The sequence below is a fragment of the Clytia hemisphaerica genome, unplaced genomic scaffold (assembly GCF_902728285.1).
Source record: "Clytia hemisphaerica strain Z4C2 unplaced genomic scaffold, Clytia hemisphaerica genome assembly, whole genome shotgun sequence".
NCBI lineage: Eukaryota > Metazoa > Cnidaria > Hydrozoa > Leptothecata > Clytiidae > Clytia > Clytia hemisphaerica.
Window position 1 is genome coordinate 1,556,027 of NW_027104433.1, and position 24,956 is coordinate 1,580,982.

The 24,956-nt window shown below is 37.6% G+C and overlaps 1 protein-coding gene across 2 annotated transcripts; it reads left to right on the forward strand.

The window, feature by feature from the left end:
* Positions 1–746: 746 nt before the first annotated feature.
* On the forward strand, positions 747–19,147 carry LOC136820700 (mucin-17-like). 2 transcript variants are annotated; one of them, XM_067076906.1, is made up of 13 exons: positions 747–859; positions 3,967–4,082; positions 4,721–5,237; positions 6,045–6,286; positions 6,789–6,907; positions 7,209–7,414; positions 7,782–8,024; positions 8,616–9,186; positions 9,455–12,789; positions 13,189–13,288; positions 13,822–14,409; positions 15,030–16,832; positions 17,219–19,147. In XM_067076906.1, the coding sequence occupies exons 2-13, from the start codon at positions 4,075–4,077 to the stop codon at positions 18,499–18,501; spliced, it is 9,015 nt and encodes a 3,004-aa protein (XP_066933007.1). In that variant the 5' UTR covers positions 747–859; positions 3,967–4,074; the 3' UTR covers positions 18,502–19,147. The 2 variants fall into 2 exon arrangements, with proteins under 2 accessions (XP_066933007.1, XP_066933008.1); XM_067076907.1 differs by lacking the exon at positions 747–859 and adding an exon at positions 954–1,137.
* Positions 19,148–24,956: the final 5,809 nt, after the last annotated feature.

Sequence of the window (24,956 nt, forward strand, 5' to 3'; positions counted from 1 at the left end):
CCTCTCTTATGGAACGAGATTCCTCTTTACACCAAACGAGATTCAGGAGCAGCCACCGGCGGATTTTTCCAAATATCTGTTCTTTTTTTCCAGGAGAAGAAATTTTATGAATAAATCTAGGAAACATATCCTAAAAGAACACCTAGGAAAAATCCAGGAACAGCCTAGAAAATATCTGTTCAGAAAATCCAGGAGGACACATTTAAGAAAACTACATCTAATATTCCGGGAATTTTCCAGCAATGTTATGAAGAACACATCAAATTTCCTGGAGACATCTTTTTGTTCCAATAGTATAACCACCTTATCTCTAGAGAACAGCTATTATTTTCCAGGAGCGTCAAATTTCTGATAGAACAGATATACATTTTCCAGGAATCCATTTTTTTTCCGGAACAGATAAGTTTTTCCAGGAGTATCCTGGGCAAAGAACAGATAGTATTTTCCAACCCTCCAAGAGAAAAAGACCTCAAGAACAGATATTTTGTATTTTCTAGCCGGTGGCTGCTCTTGGAGATTCCTCTCTGTATCAAACGAGATTCCTCTCTATCAAACGAGATTCCTCTCTTACCGATCGATATTCTCTTTGTTGAGCTTTCTGGGCCACCGTAAAAACTTGAAAGCGAAACTCCAAACGCAGCGCATGCAGCTTGCTCACTGAAGTACGTGTTTTTGATTGGTTGAAAAATCCATAATGGTAGCATATTTTGTTGCGCATGCGTGAAAAATAAACCAATCAAGTCTCTAATCAATAAACAAGATGGTAGACTTGTAACAAACTAAAATGCCCATGTTGGATTTTATTACAAACAATTTTCCATTGCTTTATTTAGTACAAACAGTTACGATGCAAACTTTTGTAAGTTTTTCTTAAACTTTTTGTTGATTTTCGATTGTTTTTCAGCACTGTCTTCTTATATTTTTGAAAACGAAAGTGTTCCAAGTTTTTCTCGCGGGAAATCGCTAAGATGTAAACAAATATGGCCGAAAAATGTGATCATTTTTACACTTTTTGGAAAAGAAAGAAAATTTACATCCTACTCTAACAGGCGCTCCACTCTAACACTTTGCCAACTTTGGTAATCTTGGACACGTTCTGATTACTGTATATTTGTTTTGTTAAAGTGTGATTTTCAGGTATTTTGATTTGGTTATCCTGTCATATTTCTTTCTGCAATGCAAAAGACCCTCTCTCTACAGGAAAGATCTAGTTTCAATCACCAATTCCGCCCTTCTCCTCTTTTTCTCTATTTCCTGTCTCTAACTCTGTTTTTTCTGATTTCTGGACTTACTTTTTTCTGCATTTGACTATTTGAAGCTATTTTGCTGATTCTGAAACTATACTCCCACACCTCGGTTCGAACCACCAAATGCAAGCAACCTTGGTTTCCTAACCCGACGCCTTACCACTTGAGCTATCGTCGCACAGCAGAATTACGCAATTCATAACATATTATACCAAACTGGCAAAAGACGGGGGTAATGTTATTATAATATGGGTGAAAGTACCCCTTTTTAAACCTGACTGAAATTCGAGCCGTTACTAGCAACCCTGCGGGGCCAAAGGCGCCGAGTATGCACCCGGCACAGTGACAAGCCGTTACTAGCAACCCTGACCCTAACTGATAATCGAATCCTGACCCCCGGAAAATTACCACGGACTAGAAAGAACGAAAAAAATTGAAGGGGCGGAATTGCTGATTGAAACTAGTTTTCACCCTCTCTACAATAGTCAATACCCACACAGCCCACCACAAGGTAGCCAAGGTTCTAAGCTAATAGAACTAATAGTTGTCATTATGATTGCAAGAGAAAATACTAGAATCTGATCGGATGCGATAAAACAAGCCGCAACGAGAGTTGTTTGCAATCAGGTGTTTGTATATGTGATAAGATAAGTGTAGTTAAAAACTCGTTGAACGGAGGTTAGACATCACGTTTGACACTCTGGCTGACCACAAGGGTTCTTTAGCTAGATCTTTTGTGTAGAATGCAATGCCATTTTGAATAATTGACATCTTCAGCATCAAACATAACAATATAAACACACAAAAACAAAATTAGAAAACATGTCATTTTACTTACTGTAATATTTTTTATCCTTTTTTGACGTTGCGTTGGAGTCATTTATATGGAGTCAGTGTGGAGTTCAAATTCAACACGACATGATGGTGTCAAGGTTGTATTTGATAGTTGTTTCAAACTTGAAAAAGTCCCGAACTGACCCGCACATGTTTTGGCCAGGTTTTTGAAGGTGAAAATCCAAATTTTTTTTTGTGGCCTAAACTTGACCAAAACATCAATCAATGTTCTGACCAACAAGAATTTTTTGTTTTTTTGGCTTGAAAATATGTTCGGGGTATATATATTACAGCCATACCGTGGGTCGTTATTTTATTTTTGTAGTTGTGACACTTCAAAACATTATGAAAAGGGGTGTGTAGGGGTTATCTGGCTCTATCAGTATAGACTTAAACTCGTATATCAAGATTACGGAATTTCTAATACAGGCCGATTTTACTTTCGTTTAAAGTGGTTTCATTTTCGATTTCAAGCCAACATCTTAGCAACGGGGTGCTCGCCCATACGCCATACCATAGTTACAGGGGTTTGTGCAAAAAACTAAACATAGAAAATTTTCCAAATCTCCCATTTCGATTTTTAAAGCAATGAAAAATGAAACTTTTCTATGTTTTACTTTTTTGCACCTATTCTTCAAAATGAAAATATTTAAGATTTAAGTTCTTCTTTTATTCAATGATTTTTTACGGCACTTTGTTGACAATCTAACTCTCGCATCAAATTCCCGCTTTCTTCAGTAAATTGAAGATGAGACAAAACCTAAGCCACAGATCACGGATTGAAACAAATATATGAAGGGTGGGATTTTACAGTCGTCCGTCGTGCAAGGTGCAAGGCACTGAGAGGCCACAGGTGCCAAAAAGAAGGGCCATTTGAAATGCAGCAACCTCATTGGTGGAAATTTGATAAAGAGCTGCGAAGAGACCACTTTCGTTTTTGTTGCAGATTTCTATAAAAACTTTTCTCAGGGATTACTTGTCAATGTACATGTACACATTAGTTGTGTCAACTTGTCAGCATTGTATTGTTGTAAAGGAAAAGATAAAAGAGGTAAGACTAGCCTAGTTTCTAATCCTGATATAGGAGTTTAAGTTTAGACTGTCTATTGCTAAGTTCAGTTTATAGTAGAAAAGAGTCAGAGCCAGGTTTTCTTAACCTGAGATCAGATCATAATTGTTTTCTACCCACCACACTAAAGCTCTACAGAGATGGGTGAAAACAAAACAATCTGACGAATAAGCTATCTCAAATTTGTGAGGACCACGCTTGTCTAATAAGGCTGGAGATGCGAACAAAGTTGCGTGAAGTTTAAAAAAATAGTGCCTTCAGAGGTTTACCATGCCTGTAAGAAAAATATGCAGCTGTTATCAGGTTACATTTTTTGCCTTTTGAAATTGGTTCATCATGACTGCAACATGTATAACTCTAAAAATTCCTGTAAATAATAAGATTTTTAATAAAACTCAATCAAGTCCTAAAAACACCTTTTCCTTTAGCTAAAGAACCCAAACATTTCACCAATGTTTACAAAATAACTCAATATTTATCACTTTTCTACAGTATAGAAATTAAAAAAAAAATATTTGACAGTTTTGTGCATTTTCAGAAAATGATTATTCATTTTAGCCTAACTTTTGATCTTGTGTATATACCAAATTAAATGAATGACCCATCAAAATAAGTTTACTAGGGTTCAATACCATCAATCTCTGTATATAAATTGAGGTATCAATGCAACGACTTTAGAACATTTGATGCACTTAACTCTTCATTTAATTGAAATTTGAAACCATTTTTCTTATGAGGAATTATAATGACGTATTTTTTTTTATTTTTGAATAGTTTTTTATAAAAATTAATAAAATTTACTTTTTCTTTTGCCAGGATGATGTCAGATCCATCTGAAATTGAACAACCTCTGGTGCAGAGAAAATTCAACAGAGCATTCAAACCGATTTTTCATTGAAGCTTCAAAGTTGACAACATTTTGAAATGGATAGGTACAGTGGTGGACCTCCAGAATGCTGGTCAATTTTACATTTACTTTCTTTTCTTCTGATTTATATAAAACCTAACCAGACCTAACATTGAAAAGACTTTTGGTTCTTATCATTAAAAACATGTTCTTACAATTACTTGACCTACTTGGTACTTTAAAATAGTGATTTTCATCATATTTTTGGATTTTTTTCAGATTTTTTTCGTGATTTCTCAAAAGTTTTTATAATTTTTCAAAAAACACTTGAATTCTTTTGATTTTAACAACATTTTCTGAGTTCATTTATTTTAGCATTCATTCAAATGTCTTTAATGTTTGCTTGATTCATAAAGCAGTATTGTTTAAAAGTATCACTTTTTGCAAAAATGAATGTTATATGTTGCAAAAATCAGCACTTTTGAGAAAAATGGTCAAGACAAGACAAAAATTTCTCCTGAGAAAGCCAAAGCTGGGTGGTCTCTATGACAAAATGTCACCAAAAATGTACTAAAATATCACTGACTCTAAAATGGGGTGGTGGTATGCCAAAAATTCTCGAAAACCCTTTTAGTACTCATATTATGTCTTAGATTTTAGTACTGACCCCCCCCCCTGATTGACCCACTGCTCAATTTTTTCATTTTTTCCATGATCTTTTAGCTCAAATCTAACTTCAATCCAAATCAAGAAGGAGGACCTCGGTTATGATGAATACAATGATGCAAACATCAAGTTGGAACCAAATGAAGAAAGACCATCAGACAATACCAGTATCCAAGCAGACGAAGCTGCCTTGATTGCTCAATCTTTGTTCATGATGAACAACAATGACCAACAACAGAATGAAAATCAAGCAGAGGAAAAATCCGAAAATCTGCATCAACAAACCTCAGACAATAATCAAAATCAAGCTAAATTCACCAATGACCAGTATGAATCTCAGCAACAGATTCAGAATCAATGCAATAATGACCAGCCAGAAATCAAATCCTCAAATACTGGCTACCACTATCCACAACAGATGTTCGACAGCAGTCAATATGAAGTGAAGAAGGAGGAAGAAGAGGAGGATTTGCCAAGTGATGCCAGTTCTGATGATGATGATGCTGACCTTGCTCGTAGAATGAAACTGAAATCTAAATTTGCTTCAAGCCCTGTCAAAAATACAGCTGATAGTGTAAGCTGCACTTTTTTCTATTAAGTCTAATCGCATAATCCAAAAATCCCTTCCTTGAAATTCTTTAGGTAAAAAAGTTTAATCTTGTTTTTTGACGTAAATCTGTTAAAGGTGAGTCAATGTTGTATAGAGACTTTAAAATTTCATCAAACCTTTAGCAACAAACTGATTTTTCAAAACCTGCTTCAACATTATTTTGTAGAGGATTATTAGGTTGTAGAGGATTTTGTAGCATCTAATGGTATTTTTGTCTCGATTCTCCGTCCGATATATTTTGTAGAGGTCAATAGACTTGTGAAATACAATTCTATGAATTTTCAACTTAGTAATTAAGCTAGAATCTGATAATATCTGTACACATACAGGCTCCAAAATTCAGAAGTTTTGAGAAGTTAAAAACTCGGCTCCTGGGTGTTTCTTTCATTTTTCAAAAATTATGATTTTAGGGGCCTGGGGGTGAATTTTTCGCCCTAACAAGGCTAAAACTTTGGCACAGTCTCCAGACGTTAAAAGAAGTCCAATTTACCTGAAATTTAGCACACTTGCTCCTTGGGTGAATATCTGGGAATGTTCTATTCATTTTCAAGTATTTTGATTTTTGGGACCTGGGACGAGTTTTTGCACCTAAAAAACAAAGTTAGGACATCGTTAGGTGATTAGACTTCGAACACCCTCAGATTTTGTTGATCAAACTTAGCTTATCAATTTTACAACTGGGCCTTCGAATGATGCAAATAATACTAGAGTTGAGCCCAGTGCGGTTTGTAGTGTTGTAGATTTAATTACTCACTTCTCTTTTCTCTTCAGAAACGCCAAAAGTTAGACGCAGAGCAAGTAGAATCATCATCACCACCACAAATAGCGGCATTATTGACAGATTTCAGTTGCCCTGTTGGAGACATTGAAGAGAAGAGCACCTCTGGCACGACATCTGTTGTTGGAGATTCTGATGTTGAAGAAATTGAAGGAGAATCAGACGAGGATGATGATGAGCAACTTGATAACGATAGTGATTCTGATTTCGTTCCTGAGAGTCCGTCATCTGGCAGGTAGGTGATTTTTGAATAATTTCTTTCGTTCGTTCGTTCGTTCGTTCGTTCGTACTTTTGAGAGTACTTTTGAGAGTACTTTTGAAAGTACCTAGCAGTATTGGACTTTTGGTTTTTTTTTAATAGTGATTTTAAACGTCCTCTAATGTCGAAGAGATTGGAACCGAAAATAATATAGACGATGGCCAATATGAAATTATTATTCTCATAAAGCTAAAATAACCTCTTGAAACTTAGATAACATTCACATATAAGCCAAACATCCCCTTTCCATAAATCGGGACGAGATGGAGTTTTTACAAGCTCTTATTTGATTTGGTTGGTCGTTAACCAGTAATAAAACAATTTTGTTACTTTTTCTAAAGAACGTGTTGTTTTTATTCGTTTAAATGACCAATTATTAAAGTTATTAAAGTATCTTATAGAAACTCCATCTCATCTGCATAAATCAAGCATTCTCCTCCCACCCTTTATTTTACTTGAAAGTTTCGTTCATTTCTAGTGATTCAGACATCAGTGATGACGGTGACTACAAACCGAACACGAGGAATCAAAGAACCAGAAATCAACCACAAACAACAAAACCGACCTGGTCAAACCCTCAAATCAAAGTCAGCCAAGGTAAACCCATACGACTAAATGTTAGAATGTCTGTTCGTCTGAAAACTTGTGCTGAGATTACAATTTTTTTATTGGTTGAATGAATATCTTGGTGTTTTATTGATTTTGATTTTCGGGCCCTTTGAATAAGCTTTTCGCCCCCTTGGAATAAGCTTTTCGTACCCAACGAGACCTTTACCTACAGCTATTGGGGTCTTTAAAAATGATTTGAAGATATTGAAGCTGAGCCTCGTTTAGTGTAGCGTGCATAATTGACTACTTGTAAAAATATATTGTAATTTATTATATCATCTATTTTCAGGTCAAATTAAGAATCCTCCTGTGATCACTAGTACAAGAAATCAAACTGCTTCTTCATCATCACCAGTAACCTATCGAGTCTTAAATACACCAATCGGTCTATCACAACTGAAGCTTGGTCCTTCGCAAGTTGTTAAATTTGGCACTCAAAAGGACGTGGTCAATTCTGGTACTAGTTCAACTGCTGGAAGTAATGTTGAATCTTCGGTAAGACTTCGAGAGTCAAGTCCATATTGCTTATTAGCTCTAAGTAATAAGCTTAACTAAGGCTCCAGTACAGCGCTGTAAGCTTACAGCGTAAGCCCGGACGACTCTGGAGGCCTAAAAACCAATTTTCTGGCAAAACTGCTGTTTCTATAAACTTTTTTAAGTTCTCGTCATTAAGTATCCCCATAAAAAACAGAGTTTCGTTCCGCCTCACTCTGATAAGTATTAGACAGGAGTTATAATAGCACTTGAGCAATAATGCTAGTCAATCTTGATCGAAAGAGTGGATTTTCCTTCAGGAATATGCGATTCTTATCATTCTGTCTTGCTAAATTACCATATCTACATAGACACTCTCTTCTTGCAGGCGAGTCAGAAGACAATTCCTTCTTCATCAAAGATTACAAATGCTTCAGTGATAATAACAAGCACCTCATTGAAGATGACAAATTCCTTATTGGCAAATGGTTTATTGAAGGTGAAGAAATCCAGTGTGATTATGGAGAATGCTATTATTAGAAGATTGTTGATGAAAAACTCTTCTGCGGTAATGGCTCACATGAAACCTTCCATTTCAACAGCTACCGCTCCTGTAAAAAAAGTCATCCAGGTACCATTGAGTCCTGTTTTTCACTCTTTGTTCATCGTTATTATGATGGCTTATCCTTTCTATCCACTATTATGGAAAAGCAACCCCTTTTATAAGAGCCTCCCCTAGCAAACATTCAATTCACGCATTCACGCAATGTTTTTTCGCGATTCACGCAATTTTTGTTCACTGAAAGCTTTCCAATTCACGCATTCACGCAATTTTTTTTAATTTTCATGCATTAAGCCTATTCACACATTCACGCAAACTGCTGGGGGGCCCTTATAAGGATTTTGTTTGAACCAGTCTATCATAGTAGTCTGACGATTGCGGTCGGAGGCGACCCTAGGGCTTATCCTTTGATAGCTATATACCTAAGGTAGGGGTACCCAGAACACCTTCCGCACCGTTTCACTACGGATCGCTTTCACAGTAAAACTTATTTATATGTTTGTACATTTCTGAAAAAGACAATAATTGCTACCATGGTAATTCGATATGCTTTTTATGATACTTTTTAATGCGACCATTCTTTAGGTATCGTGAACATTTCATTTTTAATTCTTTCCGATGAAAGGAAAAATTGATTCATTTAAATCATTTTCATTTTAGCCGATCATCATTCGAGCTGCTCCACCAAATACAGTGACTACATCAACACTTGGCGTAAAACTGGTGCACAACACAACCAATAACACTGTGGCTTCGCAACTCCAGCAACACAAACAGCAACCTCCCAAACCATCTCAGCCTCAAGTCAAACTGAAAACAACACTAAGCACCCCTCAATTGCCAGCATATGCCAACAAATACGTTCCAATCATGCCACGTGTAGCAACGACCACTCTCGCTACGCCCTCTCTCGCTACACCCTCTCTCGCTACACCCTCTCTCGCTACGCCCTCTCTCGCTACGCCCTCCAATACGATGTTACCGCCTGAAAAACACCGACTTCCCACCATCATGCCATGCGCACCAGCACCTCTCGCGACAACCTCCGGTAGACTTTCGTCACATAAGACCCATACTACTTCTACTACCGTATCCAGCACCGCTGCTGTGATGGAAGCCTTTCAAAAAGAAGCCATTGACGTTGCCAAGAAAGCCCAAGAATCGGTGGAAATGCTTTTGGATAAACCCAAAGTCGCTGAACATCTGAACGACTATCTGGCGGTTCTTAAAGGTAAGTTAGAAAAAATGGATGAAAACAAATTTAGTAGACCGACCTTCTAAGTTCCTTGAGACTACTTACTTTAAAGAGAAGGGAAAAGCTGACTGACTTTCAGTAGTCGAAAGTTTCAAATAAGTGGCTTTAGGTACATCCATTAAGTTGGAATTGTGCATTTAAAGATAACCCTTAAAGTAGTCTTTCGGTGATCCTTCTTCACCTATGTTTACGAGGCTAGGTTCAGTCCAACAGTATAGTTTTATTTGCTTGTTTATTTTCACAGTACAAGACTCGCAGCCCGTCAAAGGAAAGAACACTATCAAACTTGAGCCCGCTTCACCCTTACAATTAATACAAAGTATCCAGGAGTTAACCGTGCCCAGTGCTTCTCTGCTTGTTTTGATCCTAAAAAATGCACTAACAGCACCTATCCTCTCCTCTATTCCTGAAAGGAATTTTACCCACCGCTATTTAAATGGGTTACTTGCTAAAGTGAATATATGTTGCAAAGTGATTGTGAAATCAATGGATCCAGCCACACCGGAGATTTTAAGCGTCTTCAAGAATAAAGCATCGTGGTGGATGGCAATCATTGCTAACCTGACACCTGAAACTAAATATAAACTCCAGTCTGGCAATATCGGTCGACCACCAGGGATTGTCGATTTACCAAGAGATATTGAAACAGTTTTAGAAAACTTTATTCAAAGGAAACCAGTAGCCTTACCTGCAATTCAATATGCTTTAAGAAATTTAACAATCGTCTCAATGACACTCGAATGTCATTTCCGTGGGCTACCACCAGAGGTACACAACCAGTTGAATGAACTCTTCCTTAAAATCCTTAAAATACAGGCTATGGAGTCTGTAGGCTTAATGAAGGTTACAAGTAGTTCTGGAACCCAAAGGTTAACAACTCAATCACCGAAGAGCCTTCATCCTGCCAATAAAATCCCGATAACCCGTGAACAACAACAAAAACAACAATCCATCCAACCATCAAAGATCATACAAACTTATGAACCACCGGCACCAAAACAAAGCATCTTCGTAAAGCTTTCCAGTATGGAGATCTCATTACTAAGCAGAATTCTTCAGGATTCAATAACAGCTACTACTCCTTCACCTGATTTTGAGATGGACGTGATAAAACTTCTGGCAGCGCTTACAAAAATGAACACTCCTACCGCAGTCTTACCGAAGACGTCAAAACCACAAGTTTTATTGATATTCTCTTCAAAAGCTGGTCATATAAATGCTGTCGTTGATAATGTGAGCGATGAAATCAAATACTCGTTAAAGTGTAGTAAAATTGGTTCACCAGCCCAACTGTTTAACCTGCCTACAGATGTCAGGGGTGTTTTGGAACCTTTTATAATGAGCAATCAGGTAGTAAGGGGACGTCCTATTATGTCAGCACTATCGAAACTAACTGTTATTTCAATACCATCGGCCATCAAAGCTGTCGAATCAAATGTATTGTTTTTGATGTCAGATGTTGCTGAATTCTTGAGATGGGTTATTGCTCAAAAACTTCCAACTTCTCAGCCCAAGGATCAAACTCAACCTGGCCAAAATGTATCAATCGATCTTCCTGGACCTCTTCATCAAAAACTCTCCAAAGATTCCAGTAAGGAAACTGTAACCACCACAAATTCATCTTCAGCGAAACCAAACTTAGGTCATTTAATTGATTTCCAGCAATTTGCAATGATGAATTCTGGACCATCGATGACGGCTCAAGTAACATCGTCACTTGAAAACTTGGCAGCAATGACTTATTCGCAACCATCCAAATTCGACTTAGGAAGTCAACCTTCGACAATGATTACATCTCAAACAGTCTCTCTGAACGCAGTCACTACTACATCCAGCTCACAGAACCAACCTACATGTTTCAAGTCTCAAGATTCGATCACATCTCTCAATCATCAACGCGTACGAACTATCTTGCCCAAACCGACAAATACGTCCCAAACAACAACGGCTATTCCCAACATCTCTATTCTTCAAAATCCAAGCAGCTTGTCAGAGCCTTCTGTCACAACCAAACAATCACCAAAAACATCAAAACCAATAGCGGGTCTTCCCAATGCTGCTCCAAATAAAGCCAATACGCATTCTATTACAGATGCACTTGATCAAACCAACATTTTATTTGGGTATAATCTCATTGAAATCATTGACGGTCTGCAGAAAAAGGGTGTTGTCCAGATACGAGATAGAGACTACCAATTACTAGAAAAAGTGAAAAGAGTTCACCCCACCTGGAAGCTGACGGTCAAGCCTGCTCCCTGGGATGAACACGTGACGCTGGTATTTCACAATGATTTGTACAAATCTAACAACATTAAAACTGGTCTACACGGAGCTGAATTGATTGAAGCAATTAAAAAAGGACATTTTGTTAAAATACAAGATAATGTTGATATTCCAACGCTGGATGCACACCGTACGCAAGATCCTTCATTTTATTTTGTGGTCGAAACTTCACCCTGGAATCAAGGATCATCGATTGTTAGTGGAAAGCGTTCGTTATACGCTATGAAAACACCAACACCAGTACAAGACAAAGCCTCCTGTAGCGTCACTGAGGATGAACCGCCAAGTCCTCCAGCGCAAGTCATCGACCTTACATCTGATGCTCCTGGGGAAGATAAACCCACCGGACCAACAACAACTTCAGACCAACAACGAAAAGTCTTCTCTAAAACATCCAAGTTTTCTATTCAACCTTCCCCAAGTGTAGATGCTCAATCATACAAACTTGGAGGAACAACCATTCTCCTTCAGGGTGATGATTCAGAACAATTACCAACACTGGCAGCTGAACCTTTGACCGTCACATCCTCAAATCCATCGCAAACGTCAATATCCAATAAACCATCTACCAAAAAATCATGGTCATTCAACATTATTGACATTGGCAAAGACCTGGAATCAGAATACAATTCACCAAACAAACCACTGGTTATTGGCAACGTAACTTCAACACCAACAACAGAATCAGAATCTCTAGAAAATGAATTCATAGAAACTATCCATTCAGATTCACCGGGTGATTCACCAGGACGACCTAAAGATCTCAATGTTGATCAATATTCGACAGAACCACCACAGCCAACCAATCCACAATCGCTATCTTCAACAGGTTTGGTAACAACAATAGATTCTTCGACGATAACTACATGGTCCACTATGGAAATCAATAAACCAATTGGTGAACTGAACTCACCAAACGTATCAGTCAATCCTGTATCTTCAAACGATTCCGATAAGGTCAATTCAGTGAGAATAAAGTTCCCAGACATGCCTGTACACACTGCTGTATCTTATTCACAATCCGATGCACCAAACCAACCATTAATCATTGGCAACATAATGTCGCCTCCAGAAACACCAACGATAGATACGGTACAATCTTTAGATGACGAAGTTATAGAAACCATCAATTTAGATTCTCCATCGCCAGAGAACTCCCCAAAACCACCTACAGACTGCGCAGCTCAACAATCGACGCCAATCACCACCAGCTCCGGTCAGAACGATCAGCAATCACCTAATCCATCTGATGACCCGATGTCGCTGAAGATTGCAGAATTAACAAGTCTTCTTCAGGTTAGTGGTAAACTCCCTGTCATTTCCTTTCCGCTTAATTCTTTTCAGGTAAATAATCAAGACAAATCAACCCAAATTTAGAAAGTTTTCCAAACTTTCTCACCATTTTTCTATGACAATAAAAATTTGCAATGAAACATTTATTTTGTTAAATTTAAAATTTTCCAATGTTCCGTGCTATACATTTCCCCCTCCTTTCGATTTCAAGTTTGGAAAGATATTTTATTCTAATAGATTGCCGAGTCTCTCTAGTAGAAAGTTATTGTTTCTAAGTTTGCTGATTTGCGTTCTTTTACAGCATCATGGCTATAATAAGCTGGGGCCTTTAAGGTGGCTTTCACCTGGTTTTAGCCTGACACCAGTGAGACTTTCTGATAAAAAAACTTTTGATCTATTCAGATGCAGACCAATTCAGAAAAAGGTGATTTGATTTCGAAGATGGACGAGCTGGCAAATTTGTTAAGACAGCGTCAAAAAGTTGGCCATCACACTACAAAAGGTAAGTTTTCATACCACTGATCTTTAACTACTTGACTGGATCGGGTTTTAGATATAAAAGGAAGCGTGTCCAGTTTAAGAGCTGACTAGTCCGCCATCTTGTTGTCAATTCTGGTCGTCAACAGCGCGATTCGAATATTTTGAGATTTAACATTGTTTGACTTGGGCCGAAAACTGCCTAAAAATTGTTTTTTTCGGAAAATTATTTACGACCGTAAAAATTATTTTTTTTTTCATTTGCTTGGGTAATTTCCCTTCTGTCATTTGTAGAGAAAATGAGCATTTCTCGCGATTGGCTCGGGTTTTTTTCTGATTTTTCAGTTCGCAATTTTCTTATTACATTAGCCTTCAGGTAGGTTCATTTAGCATGTAGCTTGTTCCCACTCTTTTAGTCTCGACAGCAAAAGGTTTTGTTCACTGAGTATACATACGGAATATAAAATCGCGAGAATTTACATAGCAAAGCTTAAATGAAAAGCAAATCATTAGTTTCCATTTGTTCATGCTCTTCAAACTTTTTTGACTTTCTATTAGGGAGCAACTCATCAACAGTCCAAGCCATTCCATCGAGTCCCCAACAACAACTAACATCAAACACAAGCATTAATATCGTATCTCAATTACCACCAACTCAGGCAACCACCAGCACTCTTGACAGTTTATTTGCTGCAGTTGTTCAAATCCCATGTTCTGATGCACCAACAACCTCGATAGAAGGCTCCGCCAACACTAACACCAATGAACCAACTATCATCAAAATCCCAATACCATCATCCAACCTTTCTCAAAACCTTCAACAGGAACCAGTACAGGCTCGCAAACAAACAATCTCTAACAATGCACCGTCAAAGCTGAATCCTCAAGACACTAAAAATGTTGACCATCTAATGGCTAAAGGATTCCCTAAGGTGGTTGCTCAACTCATAACAGCCGAAGCAAAGAGAAACAAAAAGCTTAATCAACCGCTAACCTCAGCTCCACCACAAACCTGTACTTCTACCCGTCCTAAATCGATATCCACTTGTGCTAAAGCAGTTCCTTTGAACTTTCAGGCACCAACGAAGACAGGCGCGGCTGCTGTTCCCGATTTCAAGGGCATTGTCATTGTAACATTGCAATCAGGTACGAATAAAGCTATATTCAACACACTCCTGAACTTGAACATGTTTTATTTTTTCATCTTTATATTTGAACTGTTGCGTAACTTTCGACTGACCATAGGCCTGGCCCTAAGGTCAAGTTTTTCAGACATTTTTGTTCTAACTATCAAGCTACCCTTTCGGAAAAGCCAAGAAAGATTTCGATCCTCACAGCCAATTAACCTTGTATCAGTTCCTAAAGGAATAATCTCTATGGTTTTTCTACTCAAATATCTATTTTACCCACCACTTAATGTAGAACCTTAGGTGGTGAATTTTTGCGAGCAGATATCTTTGCGAGACAATTTTTTTTCAAAAATAATTTCGATCTCTTTTTCAACTAATTTCCTTTATTTTCCTAGAGGTTTTGCCAAAAAACCTAGGGCTTTTAGTGAAATTCCCGATTTTAAAATTTCGTGAGGATTGAATCTCGTAGATTTTCGTAAACTAACAATTCGTGAAGTATAATCCTCGCGTAAATTGATCCACTTACATAGGTACCAGGTATAACTTTTTTGAGATGAAAACTAGACAGCACTACCAGAAACAAGTAAAAGTGGCGTAATTAAAATTTGCATTTATGATTTTATTTTTTCTGAATAGGTGTACCTAATGTCGGAACAACTACACAAACAACAGCAAACCTTCGCACAAATCCAACTCAAGCCTATTCAGTCACCCAATCCTCGTTAAGAACTATACCGAACAACAATAACGTAAAACATTTACTTCTTCAAAACCACCTACCGCCCACTACAACCACCATGACAAATATGACGCCCATCATCCAACAACCATCCAAATTCATCTCTGTTTCTAAGAACTGTACTGGTGGTGGTTCACAGCTCATGAGTTGCGTCATTAGTAACAACAAAGTCGTACTTGTGCCTGTTCAAACCAACACATCCGCAAACAATCAGCCAAGAGCTCTTGTCTCTATCCCGATACCCAGTACTAACACATCAACGCGTCAACACCAAACTATCCAACTCGATCCCAACCGATCAAATATCCTTTCTTCGGCAAACCAAAATAACAATGTACCAATTACTATCAAACTTACTAGTTCAACTCCATCCATATCAACGCCGGTCTCAAAAACCAATATCATCAAATCAGTACTCATAGCGAAAACTTCAGGAAGTAACACACCAGTACCTGCTACTCAAACCTTGCAGTCAATCCTCAATAAGGTCAACCTACCTCCCATTGTCAAAACTTCTAAAGGCTATATTATTGTCTCACAAAATCAAACAACAAGGGGAAATCCTAAACCATTCCTCATGAATAATCCAATGCAACAAAATACGCTTTTTCTTCCCTCCAACAATGAGAAAATACCAATCCCAAGACTCTCTGTACCGAAGATTGTCTACTCCATGCCTTCGCTTACCTCATCTTCTCTCGCGTACAGATCATTGTTGCCTATCAATACTCAGACGAATACAGTTGATTCGAAATCCTACGCAAAACAAGATGATTTGATACGATCCCTACTTGACGTACACCAACCGAAAATCTGGTGGAAGCATAAAGACAAACTGAAAGGGAACATTATGAGTTCTCAAAAACCTAAACCAACAATCATTCCAAACTTAACTAATCCTGAATTCCTGACCAATCTCGGCTTAGAACAATGTGTTAAAGAACTTCAAAGTGAATATTTCCATATTTCGAAATCATTGAAAGTGGACAAGAAACGGAACGAAAGCCAACAGACCCTACCTACACGAAAAAGACGACCAAAGCAGAAAGATCCAGACTACATCGATCTTGACAAAAACGAAGCGATGTTCGATGAACAAGAACACAACTATACGATACCATCTGCCAGTGGCTCATCTGCGCCGTCTGAACACAACTATATCAAACCAGTCCCGAAAAACAACAACAAGGAAAGCTCTGTTGAAACTATATCGATTGATGACTTTCAAAATTCAAATAACAGACCGGAGCGTAGGAGACGTTCTAGGCGGCAAAGCAACAACTCGGATAACGAAATCAATGAGATTTTGAGGTCTGTGAAAAGACTTGGAAGACAATCGCACAAGGATGACATCGCTAATGATTTACAAAATTCGATTTGTATAAAAATTCCTCAGGATCGCTCAAATGCGGACGGAAATTCCTCCCACGGTCAAAACGAATCGAGAACAAGACGTTCTAATCGTTTAAAACGGAATAGTTCTGCAACTGAAGCAACACAAACAAACTGTTCAAATTCCAAGGAAGCTGAAGTTGCCAGCGATGATGTCGAAACAGATACTGGAGATGAAGAAACGACGCCCTCGTCCAATCCTTCCATTTTGGATGGCTTAGCAAGAATTGTTTTCCAACATAACCAAAAACGCGACCAAAAACGCAGGGAGCGCAAGAAGCAAACACGAGAAATAGTTGATTCGTCAGGTATAATAACACATATTTGAGATACTTTTCTGACCTTACTATCTTCGTTAATTATTCTCAAAGACTTTGAAATTTAATTGATTAGTATTGGGTATAGAGGAAGTGCTTAAAAATAAGTCGAGTATCGAATAATGCTTTATCATCATGGCCTTTCTGGGATCTTAAACCAAGCCTATCCCATAGTTTTGTTTTGTACCGCAAGCTTTTGACGCAGGCCAATTCGAACTTATGTCCATCCAAATACAAAGCCTTGAGCAACCTGACCTTAGAATTAATCTAAAAACACCCAGAAGAAAAGAGTTTTTTCTTCGTATAAGGATTTATTTTCCTGAAACTGAAAAATCAGAGCTAAATTTTCAACATTACATTTCGTTTTAAACCGACAGGTATAGACAAGCAAGCGAACTCTGCTCCTAAAGGTGAAAATGACCCGCCAGCCTTGGATGAAGAACTACATCGTACTTATAATCTCCACATTGATAAAATCAAGGTTGAATCTCTTCCCAGCCAATCAGTAGAAAATGAGCAGAACGTTCAAAGTCATATACCTTCTAACACTGACATTTCAAGCGCTGAAAATATTGGCGAAACAAACTTAAACTCTACCTCAAACAGTATAAGAAGTTTAACAGATTTAGTTGTCAACATTGATAGGATAGACAATGTCCTTGTTTCGAATAATGACCAAAACATCCTTTCGAAAACACAATTTACTGAAAGGAAATCTCCGTCACTTTCGGTGACTGGTCTATTACCAAAGATACAGAAAAGGAAATCTCCGAAAATTCCGGTGACTGAACTCTTACCAAAGCTACCGAAAAGATCACAAGAGATCGTTTCCGTAAAACTCGATTTCACTTCGCCCAAGACACGTCTTATAAACATCGCCAAAAGAACCACAGTTGAAAAGGAGGTTAAAGAAGCTAGTGAAAAAGCTACCCACTTGGATTATAAAGGAGTTCTCAATAACCATGGCGAGAAGATCTCGATCACTAGAGAGAAAGACGTTAATGACACACATCAGCAGCAACAGACAAGTGAAAGTATCGATGGGAATGCTTTGATCAACAAAACCTCCACCATGGGAAACGAGATGCTTTCTACAAAGCAAAGGAATGAAGATCAATCAGGCCCAAGTGCAAGAGATACTATAAAAGTTAACAGTGATAATGGTTCCACAACTGAGCATGATTCTTCTACACTGAAAAACAACGAACGTACCGCCGTTGAAGATACTATGAGTTATTTGAAGGAAAGCGTTATCAGATCTGATGAAGGAATGTCTGAAAATGATACTAAACAGATTTGTACTGAAAGTGAATCATTCTCAAAGAAGTCTATGTTTACGATTGGAAAAGTGGAATGTGACCCATCGCCCGAACATTCAAGTGAATGTGACCAGGCTAGTCTAAAATCAAAGGTTCGAGAAGAAGGCGTGGCCACACTCGCTCATCTGAAACGTAAAATTGAAAACATTGATCTTAAGGAAGAAATTACAGCTTCTTCAAAAAAGTTGAGAGGTAATCCGAATCATAACCCGGTTGTAATGGTCGAAAAACTAAATTTGGATCGTATTTCGAATCGGGTTAATATTGTTGAAGGAGAAAGTGACGAATCATTGGACTCGAATGATTTGAGTATCGATGTTAATGTTGAAGAGGTTGTGTGATGGATTATTTCTAATGATTTTTCTGCCTTAACATATACAGTTTGTACATGAGAAAATATGCTAAAAGATGGTTGTGATCTTTGGAAAATAAGATAACAGGGGTTATGATTTAAAAAGTTATTTCTTTTAAAACTATACGTAGCCAAATTCTTCCTACACTTGGTCGAAAAATCAGTCGAGTTAAGCAAGCAAGAGTCGTTTTCAGGTCGAGAGACCAGATGAAAATCTTTGTTTCATTTCACTAAGTCATTATTTTTTTCTGCATTGGTAGGTCCGGATTTAGGAGCTTAGACCCCGCTTGAATTTATCTTAAAAGCGACAAGTCCTCTTATTCAGATATGGTTTTTAGACGGTTAAACAGTAAAAATTTTGTAAACATTTTGATCTACTTTTTGTGTTGTATATTTTGAGCCTTTTGAGTTTTGCAAATTTTAGTTAGTGATATGTATGTTACTGTTGTAAGTATTCTAGGTGGCAGCTCAGGAGTAAGCCTTGGTTTGAACATGGACGCATCATATATTTTACGAAAAAATGAAAAGTATTTTTTATAACTTTATTAAGGAAAAATATCATATATCATATTTATTTTTAGAGATTTTTTTTGAAAAATATGTTACCGACTGTTAGTACATTTCAAAAATTTGTATATGGAATGCCTTGTTTCTCTCCTGTCACACCAATGTCAATTGAAGAAATACATGGTCAGGAAAACCTACCCATGCGTTTCGCTCACGTGACCAAAACAAAATGAACTTCAACCTTTTAGCCGGGACTTCCTGACCAGGTAGGTAATTCAATTGACATTGGTCACACTTAGGTATTCATGATATGCACCACTGGAGAGTCTTCTGAGAATTTTCAAAAAGTTCAACCAAATACGTCACTTAAACAATAGAAAAAGTGACGTATTCATGATAAGCACCACTGTAGAGTCTTCTGAGAACTTTTAAAAATTTCCACCCAATACGTCACTTAAACAGGCATACAGGAAAACTGGGAGCCGGGAGGCGGGAGGCTGAACCGGGAGTCGGGAGTCGGGAGGCTGAAATCGAAAGTGGGAGGCGGGAGGCGGGAGGCTGAAAACGAAAGTGGGAGGCGGGAGGCTGAAAACGAAAGTGGGAGGCGGGAGGCTGAAATTGAAAGTGGGAGGCGGAAAACGAATAGACGAAAGGCCGAAAGCGAGAACTAAGTTGCAAAGATAAAGAAAATCTTGTGAAGATAAACAAAGACAATGGTTTAAAAAGCACTCTCACGAGTTCCGTATCGTTTGGTAGTATACGCTTTTTCAATTATAATAAGGAACCTTACGGAGCCTGGAGTATGTAATTGATCTAAACAGTTAGCCTAGCCCATGAGGTCAGTTCACCCGTATATGCAGTAGTGTTTTTTATAATGATTTTTAAATTGCAAAATTTTGTATTGGCTCGATAGTACATTGCTAGCGTGCCGGACTCAGAATCAATATCAAGAGACTTTGGTAGTAGTTCGAGCCGGGGTCAAATTTTCAGTTTTGCAAAAAAATTCCAAGTCGCAAGGCGTTCCAAGCATTTAGCTACATTTCACTCTTGGTGTTTTCAAGTTAGTCTTTAATTATTGGAAATATGAATTAAAAAGGAAAATACTTTCATTTGTCTTTTTTTCTACGCTCAATGTCAATTTTCAGGATAGGACTCGAGGTTTGTTTACATCAGAGGAAACCCCGTTCTATTTAATTGTTTAAAAAATTCCATGACACAGCATTCGAAAAAGTAGAATAATTGGGCTTTCCACAAGTATATTACTTTTTGGTCAGCCCGCTGAGCTCTCAAATCGGCTCTTTCCATCATCCGTTTTCGTTCAAAAACACTGAACATTCGTCCAATTTGCTCAGTCGGTAGAGCAACAGTTTCAAAGCTAGATAGTCCAGGGTTCGATTCCCCCATGTGTATTTTTTTTCTTTTCTAAACGCATCTATCCACAGGGATCAAAAATATTTCAGACCTAATCAAATAAATTGATTTTTCAAGCACTCCCTGGCTTTATAACGGTCCTCAAGTCTTGAGGTACCGACCATAATTTTCTGAGCTTGAAAACGCCTTCAAAAAGATAAAAACAGAATGTTAAACAGTACTAGGTACTAGGTTTGCGAGGTGACGAGGTGGTGACAGGTATGTCCAAAGCAAAAATCGAAAATCGCCCCTTTGAGAGATAAAATTTTGATGATTTTGGGACCCTTTGAGAGACGTTTTCCTAAATTTAGTTTAAAAGTCTTTACTAGTCGGACAAGGTCCTCCGCCTACTTTGAAGTGTTAAAAATTGGTTGGCTAGTCAGACAGGCTAATAACGTTTTTTCTGAAACAAATATTCTTTTGACACTTTTTGTCGGACAAAATCGGTTTCGGAAAAACTGGAGCAAGCTTCTATTGCCTATCGGAATTTTTAGCTGTTGGACTAGAACATCGGATGCATGACTTTTTGAAGACTCCCCCCAGTTTGTGAAATCATCATTCTGACCAGTCTTCCAAGAGAAAAATAAATAAAATCTGTATTTTCAATTAAATAAGACAGGGTATGATTTTTTGCATAGGAAATTGATTTTCTGTGTGTTTCTCAAGGGAATAATAATCTTCTTTTTCAAAAAGAAAAATTCAACTAATGATTGCTCAAGGAATTTCAGTTATTTTGTATTTTTTTGCAAGGGAAATACCTTTTCTTTCAAAAGAAAATCAATAAAGTGCTGTGATTTTCCTTGGACAATACGACACAAATGATTTCCTTTGGAAATTAGCTATAGCAATTGACTTCCCTTGGAAAGTATGTAATGGATTAATTTTCCTTGAAAAATACGTGAAAATTGATTTTCCTTGGAAAGAACGGAACAAAGGATTTTCCTTGGAAAATACGCAAGAACTAATTTTCCTCAGAAAATACGGACCAGTGATTTTCCTTGGAAAATACGGTCTAGTGATCTTCCTTGGAAAATACGCAATAACTAATTTTCCTTGGATAATACGCGATAACTAATTTTCCTTGGATAATACGCAACAACTGATTTTCCTTGGATAATACGCAATAACTAATTTTCCTTGGATAATACGCAATAACTTATTTTCCTTGGATAATACGCGATAACTAATTTTTCTTGGATAATACGCGATAACTAATTTTCCTTGGATAATACGCAATAACTAATTTTTCTTGGATAATACGCAATAACTAATTTTCCTTGAATAATACGCGATAACTAATTTTCCTTGGAAAATACGCAACAACTAATTTTCCTCAGAAAATATGGACCAGTGATTTTCCTTGGAAAATACGGTCTAGTGATCTTCCTTGGAAAATACGCGATAACTAGTTTTCCTTGGAAAATACGCGATAACTAATTTTCCTTGGAAAATACGGGACAACTAGTTTTCCTTGAATTAATTATCTTAATCTTCTTATCTTCTAATCTTTCTTATAATTTCGGGCTGACCTTCCAGCACAGCTGGTTTATTTATAAATATAACGAGATTGCTCACGGAAATATCTAACCCGGGCCTGTCAATCATTTTCTAGACCTGTCAATCACTTTTTTGGCAGCATATTCAGTCAGTTTTGCTTTTCTTTTCACTTGTGGTTCTGAAAAAAGTGTTTATAAGATAATAAAAAAAGATGAAAGCCGATTTTTTTGCATTTTTTTTAGTTGAAAGTTTTGGAACATTGGATTTTCAAGAGAAGGGAAAGTCATAACTCTTGACTCTTGACTCTCCACCCGCCAACCAACCTGATCCATTTTGAAATACTATACTTGAATCAAACTACATTGAGCTGAGGTGACACTCCCGGGGGGGTGGGGGTTTACCAATTGACAGTATGTGCGGCAAAAAAATTGGCATTTAGAATCGCACCCTTATAGTGCAGAAAAAAATTTATACCCTTACAATGCATTTTTTCAAATTTTAAACTCTTTTAGAGCAAAAAAAATCAAGATTTTCGAGCAATCAAGATTTTTTGAGCAATAATTTTTCCCATAGATTTGCTTAAATTTCCACCCTTACAGTGCATTTCTGATAAATTGGAAAACATACCCTTAACCGTCGCAGATACCCGTCGACTGCCCCCTCCCCCCAATTTGTTTCTTAAAATTTTAACAAAAAGTTTCAAAAATATCAACAAGAGCTCATAAAACCAGAAAAAGTTTGATCAATGTTGACAAAACAGACAAAATAACACAATGTTCGTCGCACCGTATAGGATTCGAACTCTCTAAAACCACTACAGTTGAGATGCCATTTCATCGACTTATCCACTCGGCCACGCAGGCGTTATCAAGTGTTAAACCTTTATTTTACTATGACTTGTATAATTTTACCCTGTCAAGGTATTGACTTCTTAAAGAAATGATTTTAGATTATTTCCAACATGCAAGAGCCGATTGCACTAAATATATATAACACTCGAAAACTATCTTGTTATATTTTTTTGTAATTAAATCTTGCATCAGCAGTTTCGAAAAAAAGCTTGCTATATTTTTATGTAAAATTATTTTTATAAAGAGAAACGCTTCCTAGGAAAACACTTGGTTTCAATAAACATACTATTTGAAATAGTTTTTTTGATGGATTGTGTGCGTTTATAAAAAATAAATGATCTGATTTTTCTTAGCTCTTTGTTACATATCCCTTGACCAAAAACGTTTGTGCGTGGCCTCATAAATGAGCCTCTCACTTTTGTTTTCAGCCTCCCGCCTCCCACTTTTGTTTTCATCCTCCCGCCTCTTACTTTCAATTTTAGCATCCCGCCTCCCACTTTCGTTTTCAGCCTCCCGCCTCCCACTTTCGATTTTAGATTCCCGCCTCCCACTTTCATTTTCAGCCTCCCGCCTCCCACTTTCGATTTTAGCCTCCCGCCTCCCACTTTCGTTTTCAGCCTCCCGCCTCCCGCCTCCCGCCTCCCACTTTCGATTTCAGCCTCCCGGCTCCCGGCTCCCGGTTCAGCCTCCCGCCTCCCGGCTCCCAGTTTTCCTGTATGCCCTTAAACAATAGAAAAGTGACGAATTGGGTGGAACAAAATCAGAAAAGTTGCATAATTTCGTGAAGTCATTGCAGTGGTGCATATCATGTTTTGGGTTGAACTTTTTAAACATTCTTGGAAGACTATCCCCAGTGTTGCATATCATGACTAAGTAACACTGTCCCAGTGTTTCATATCATGACTAAGCAACACTGTCCCGGTGTTGCAAATCATGAATAAGCAACACTGTCCAACGCGATATGGACGTTATATAGACGTTTAAACAAACTTTGTCATATGCTGGGGATGAAGGGGCGGTCCCGGGGCGGTGGCTACAATGATTTATCATAGCCCGAAGTTCTAGATCCACGGCCTTTATCGAAAGTGAAGCAAGTTTTGGTAGGATTTCCTACCAAAGAAATCACGTGACAACAAGTAATTTCACTGGTTTGAGAGATGTGAAATAGCGTTTGCCGCCTACTTTTTTTTATCTCGCGCTCCGAAAACAATTAAAATGCTAGATCCTACCCATCGGAACGAAATTGCTTCACTTTTTTTGCTGGAGAAAGCTTAAAGTCTAGCCCTTCTTCTAGCCCTCCTAGCTTACAGATCTGGGTGGCTATCCTTATAAATTTTCGCAATTAGGAAAAAACTCTAAAGAAAAGTTATATTTTCCTTAGCCGATTTTTTTCGCCATCATCTGACTAAGTCAATAGTGGACTCTCCCTAATTCGAATGCTTTTTTAATCGAATCTTTCTTTATTCAAACTCTTTCAAATAAGGTGCAAAAAATGATTGTCAACAACAACCAGAAGGAGCCTTATAACAAAAATTCAAAACTTCATTTTTTGTTATACTTAAAGTTTCAAGCGTACAATCATCAGCTAGTTTTAATAGCTGATGATTGTGGTCGTGTTCAGACCAAGGTTTAAAGCAATTAGGTCTACATGTTTCTTTTATATTCCTTTTGTATCTAACGGCACGCTCCTCGTTAGTTAAACCAAAGTTTAAAAAGGAATCACCCTCTGGTTTAAAAAAAAAGTTTTTACGATTTCGTTACAGTTTTTTGAATAGACGAAATCAGAATTCGCAAGTGAAAAGCATGCTCCTTTTGTAAAGGAAGAAAAAAGAACGTGAAATTTATGACTTAGAGACGCTCGGAGCATCTCTAGCAGTAATGGCTTAAACGGACACGAATTAGTGTTTTGCAGAGAGATTCCCTGAATTTTTTTTTGTTTCAAAATCTCAAGAGAGAAGATGACATAATTTCAAGTTAGGAAAGGAGATTCCTCGAGATCGCCAATCGATGATAACAAAAGAAAAGTGATTATAATTGAATTCCCATATCAACAAAGTACTACTTAAACCTTAAACTTAAACCTTTAGCTCTGAACACGACCTGTATTATTTCTCAGTTCTCGCTAATTGGAAATCGCCATAAAACACACTATCATTCGAATGTCTCTGCTATTTGAAAA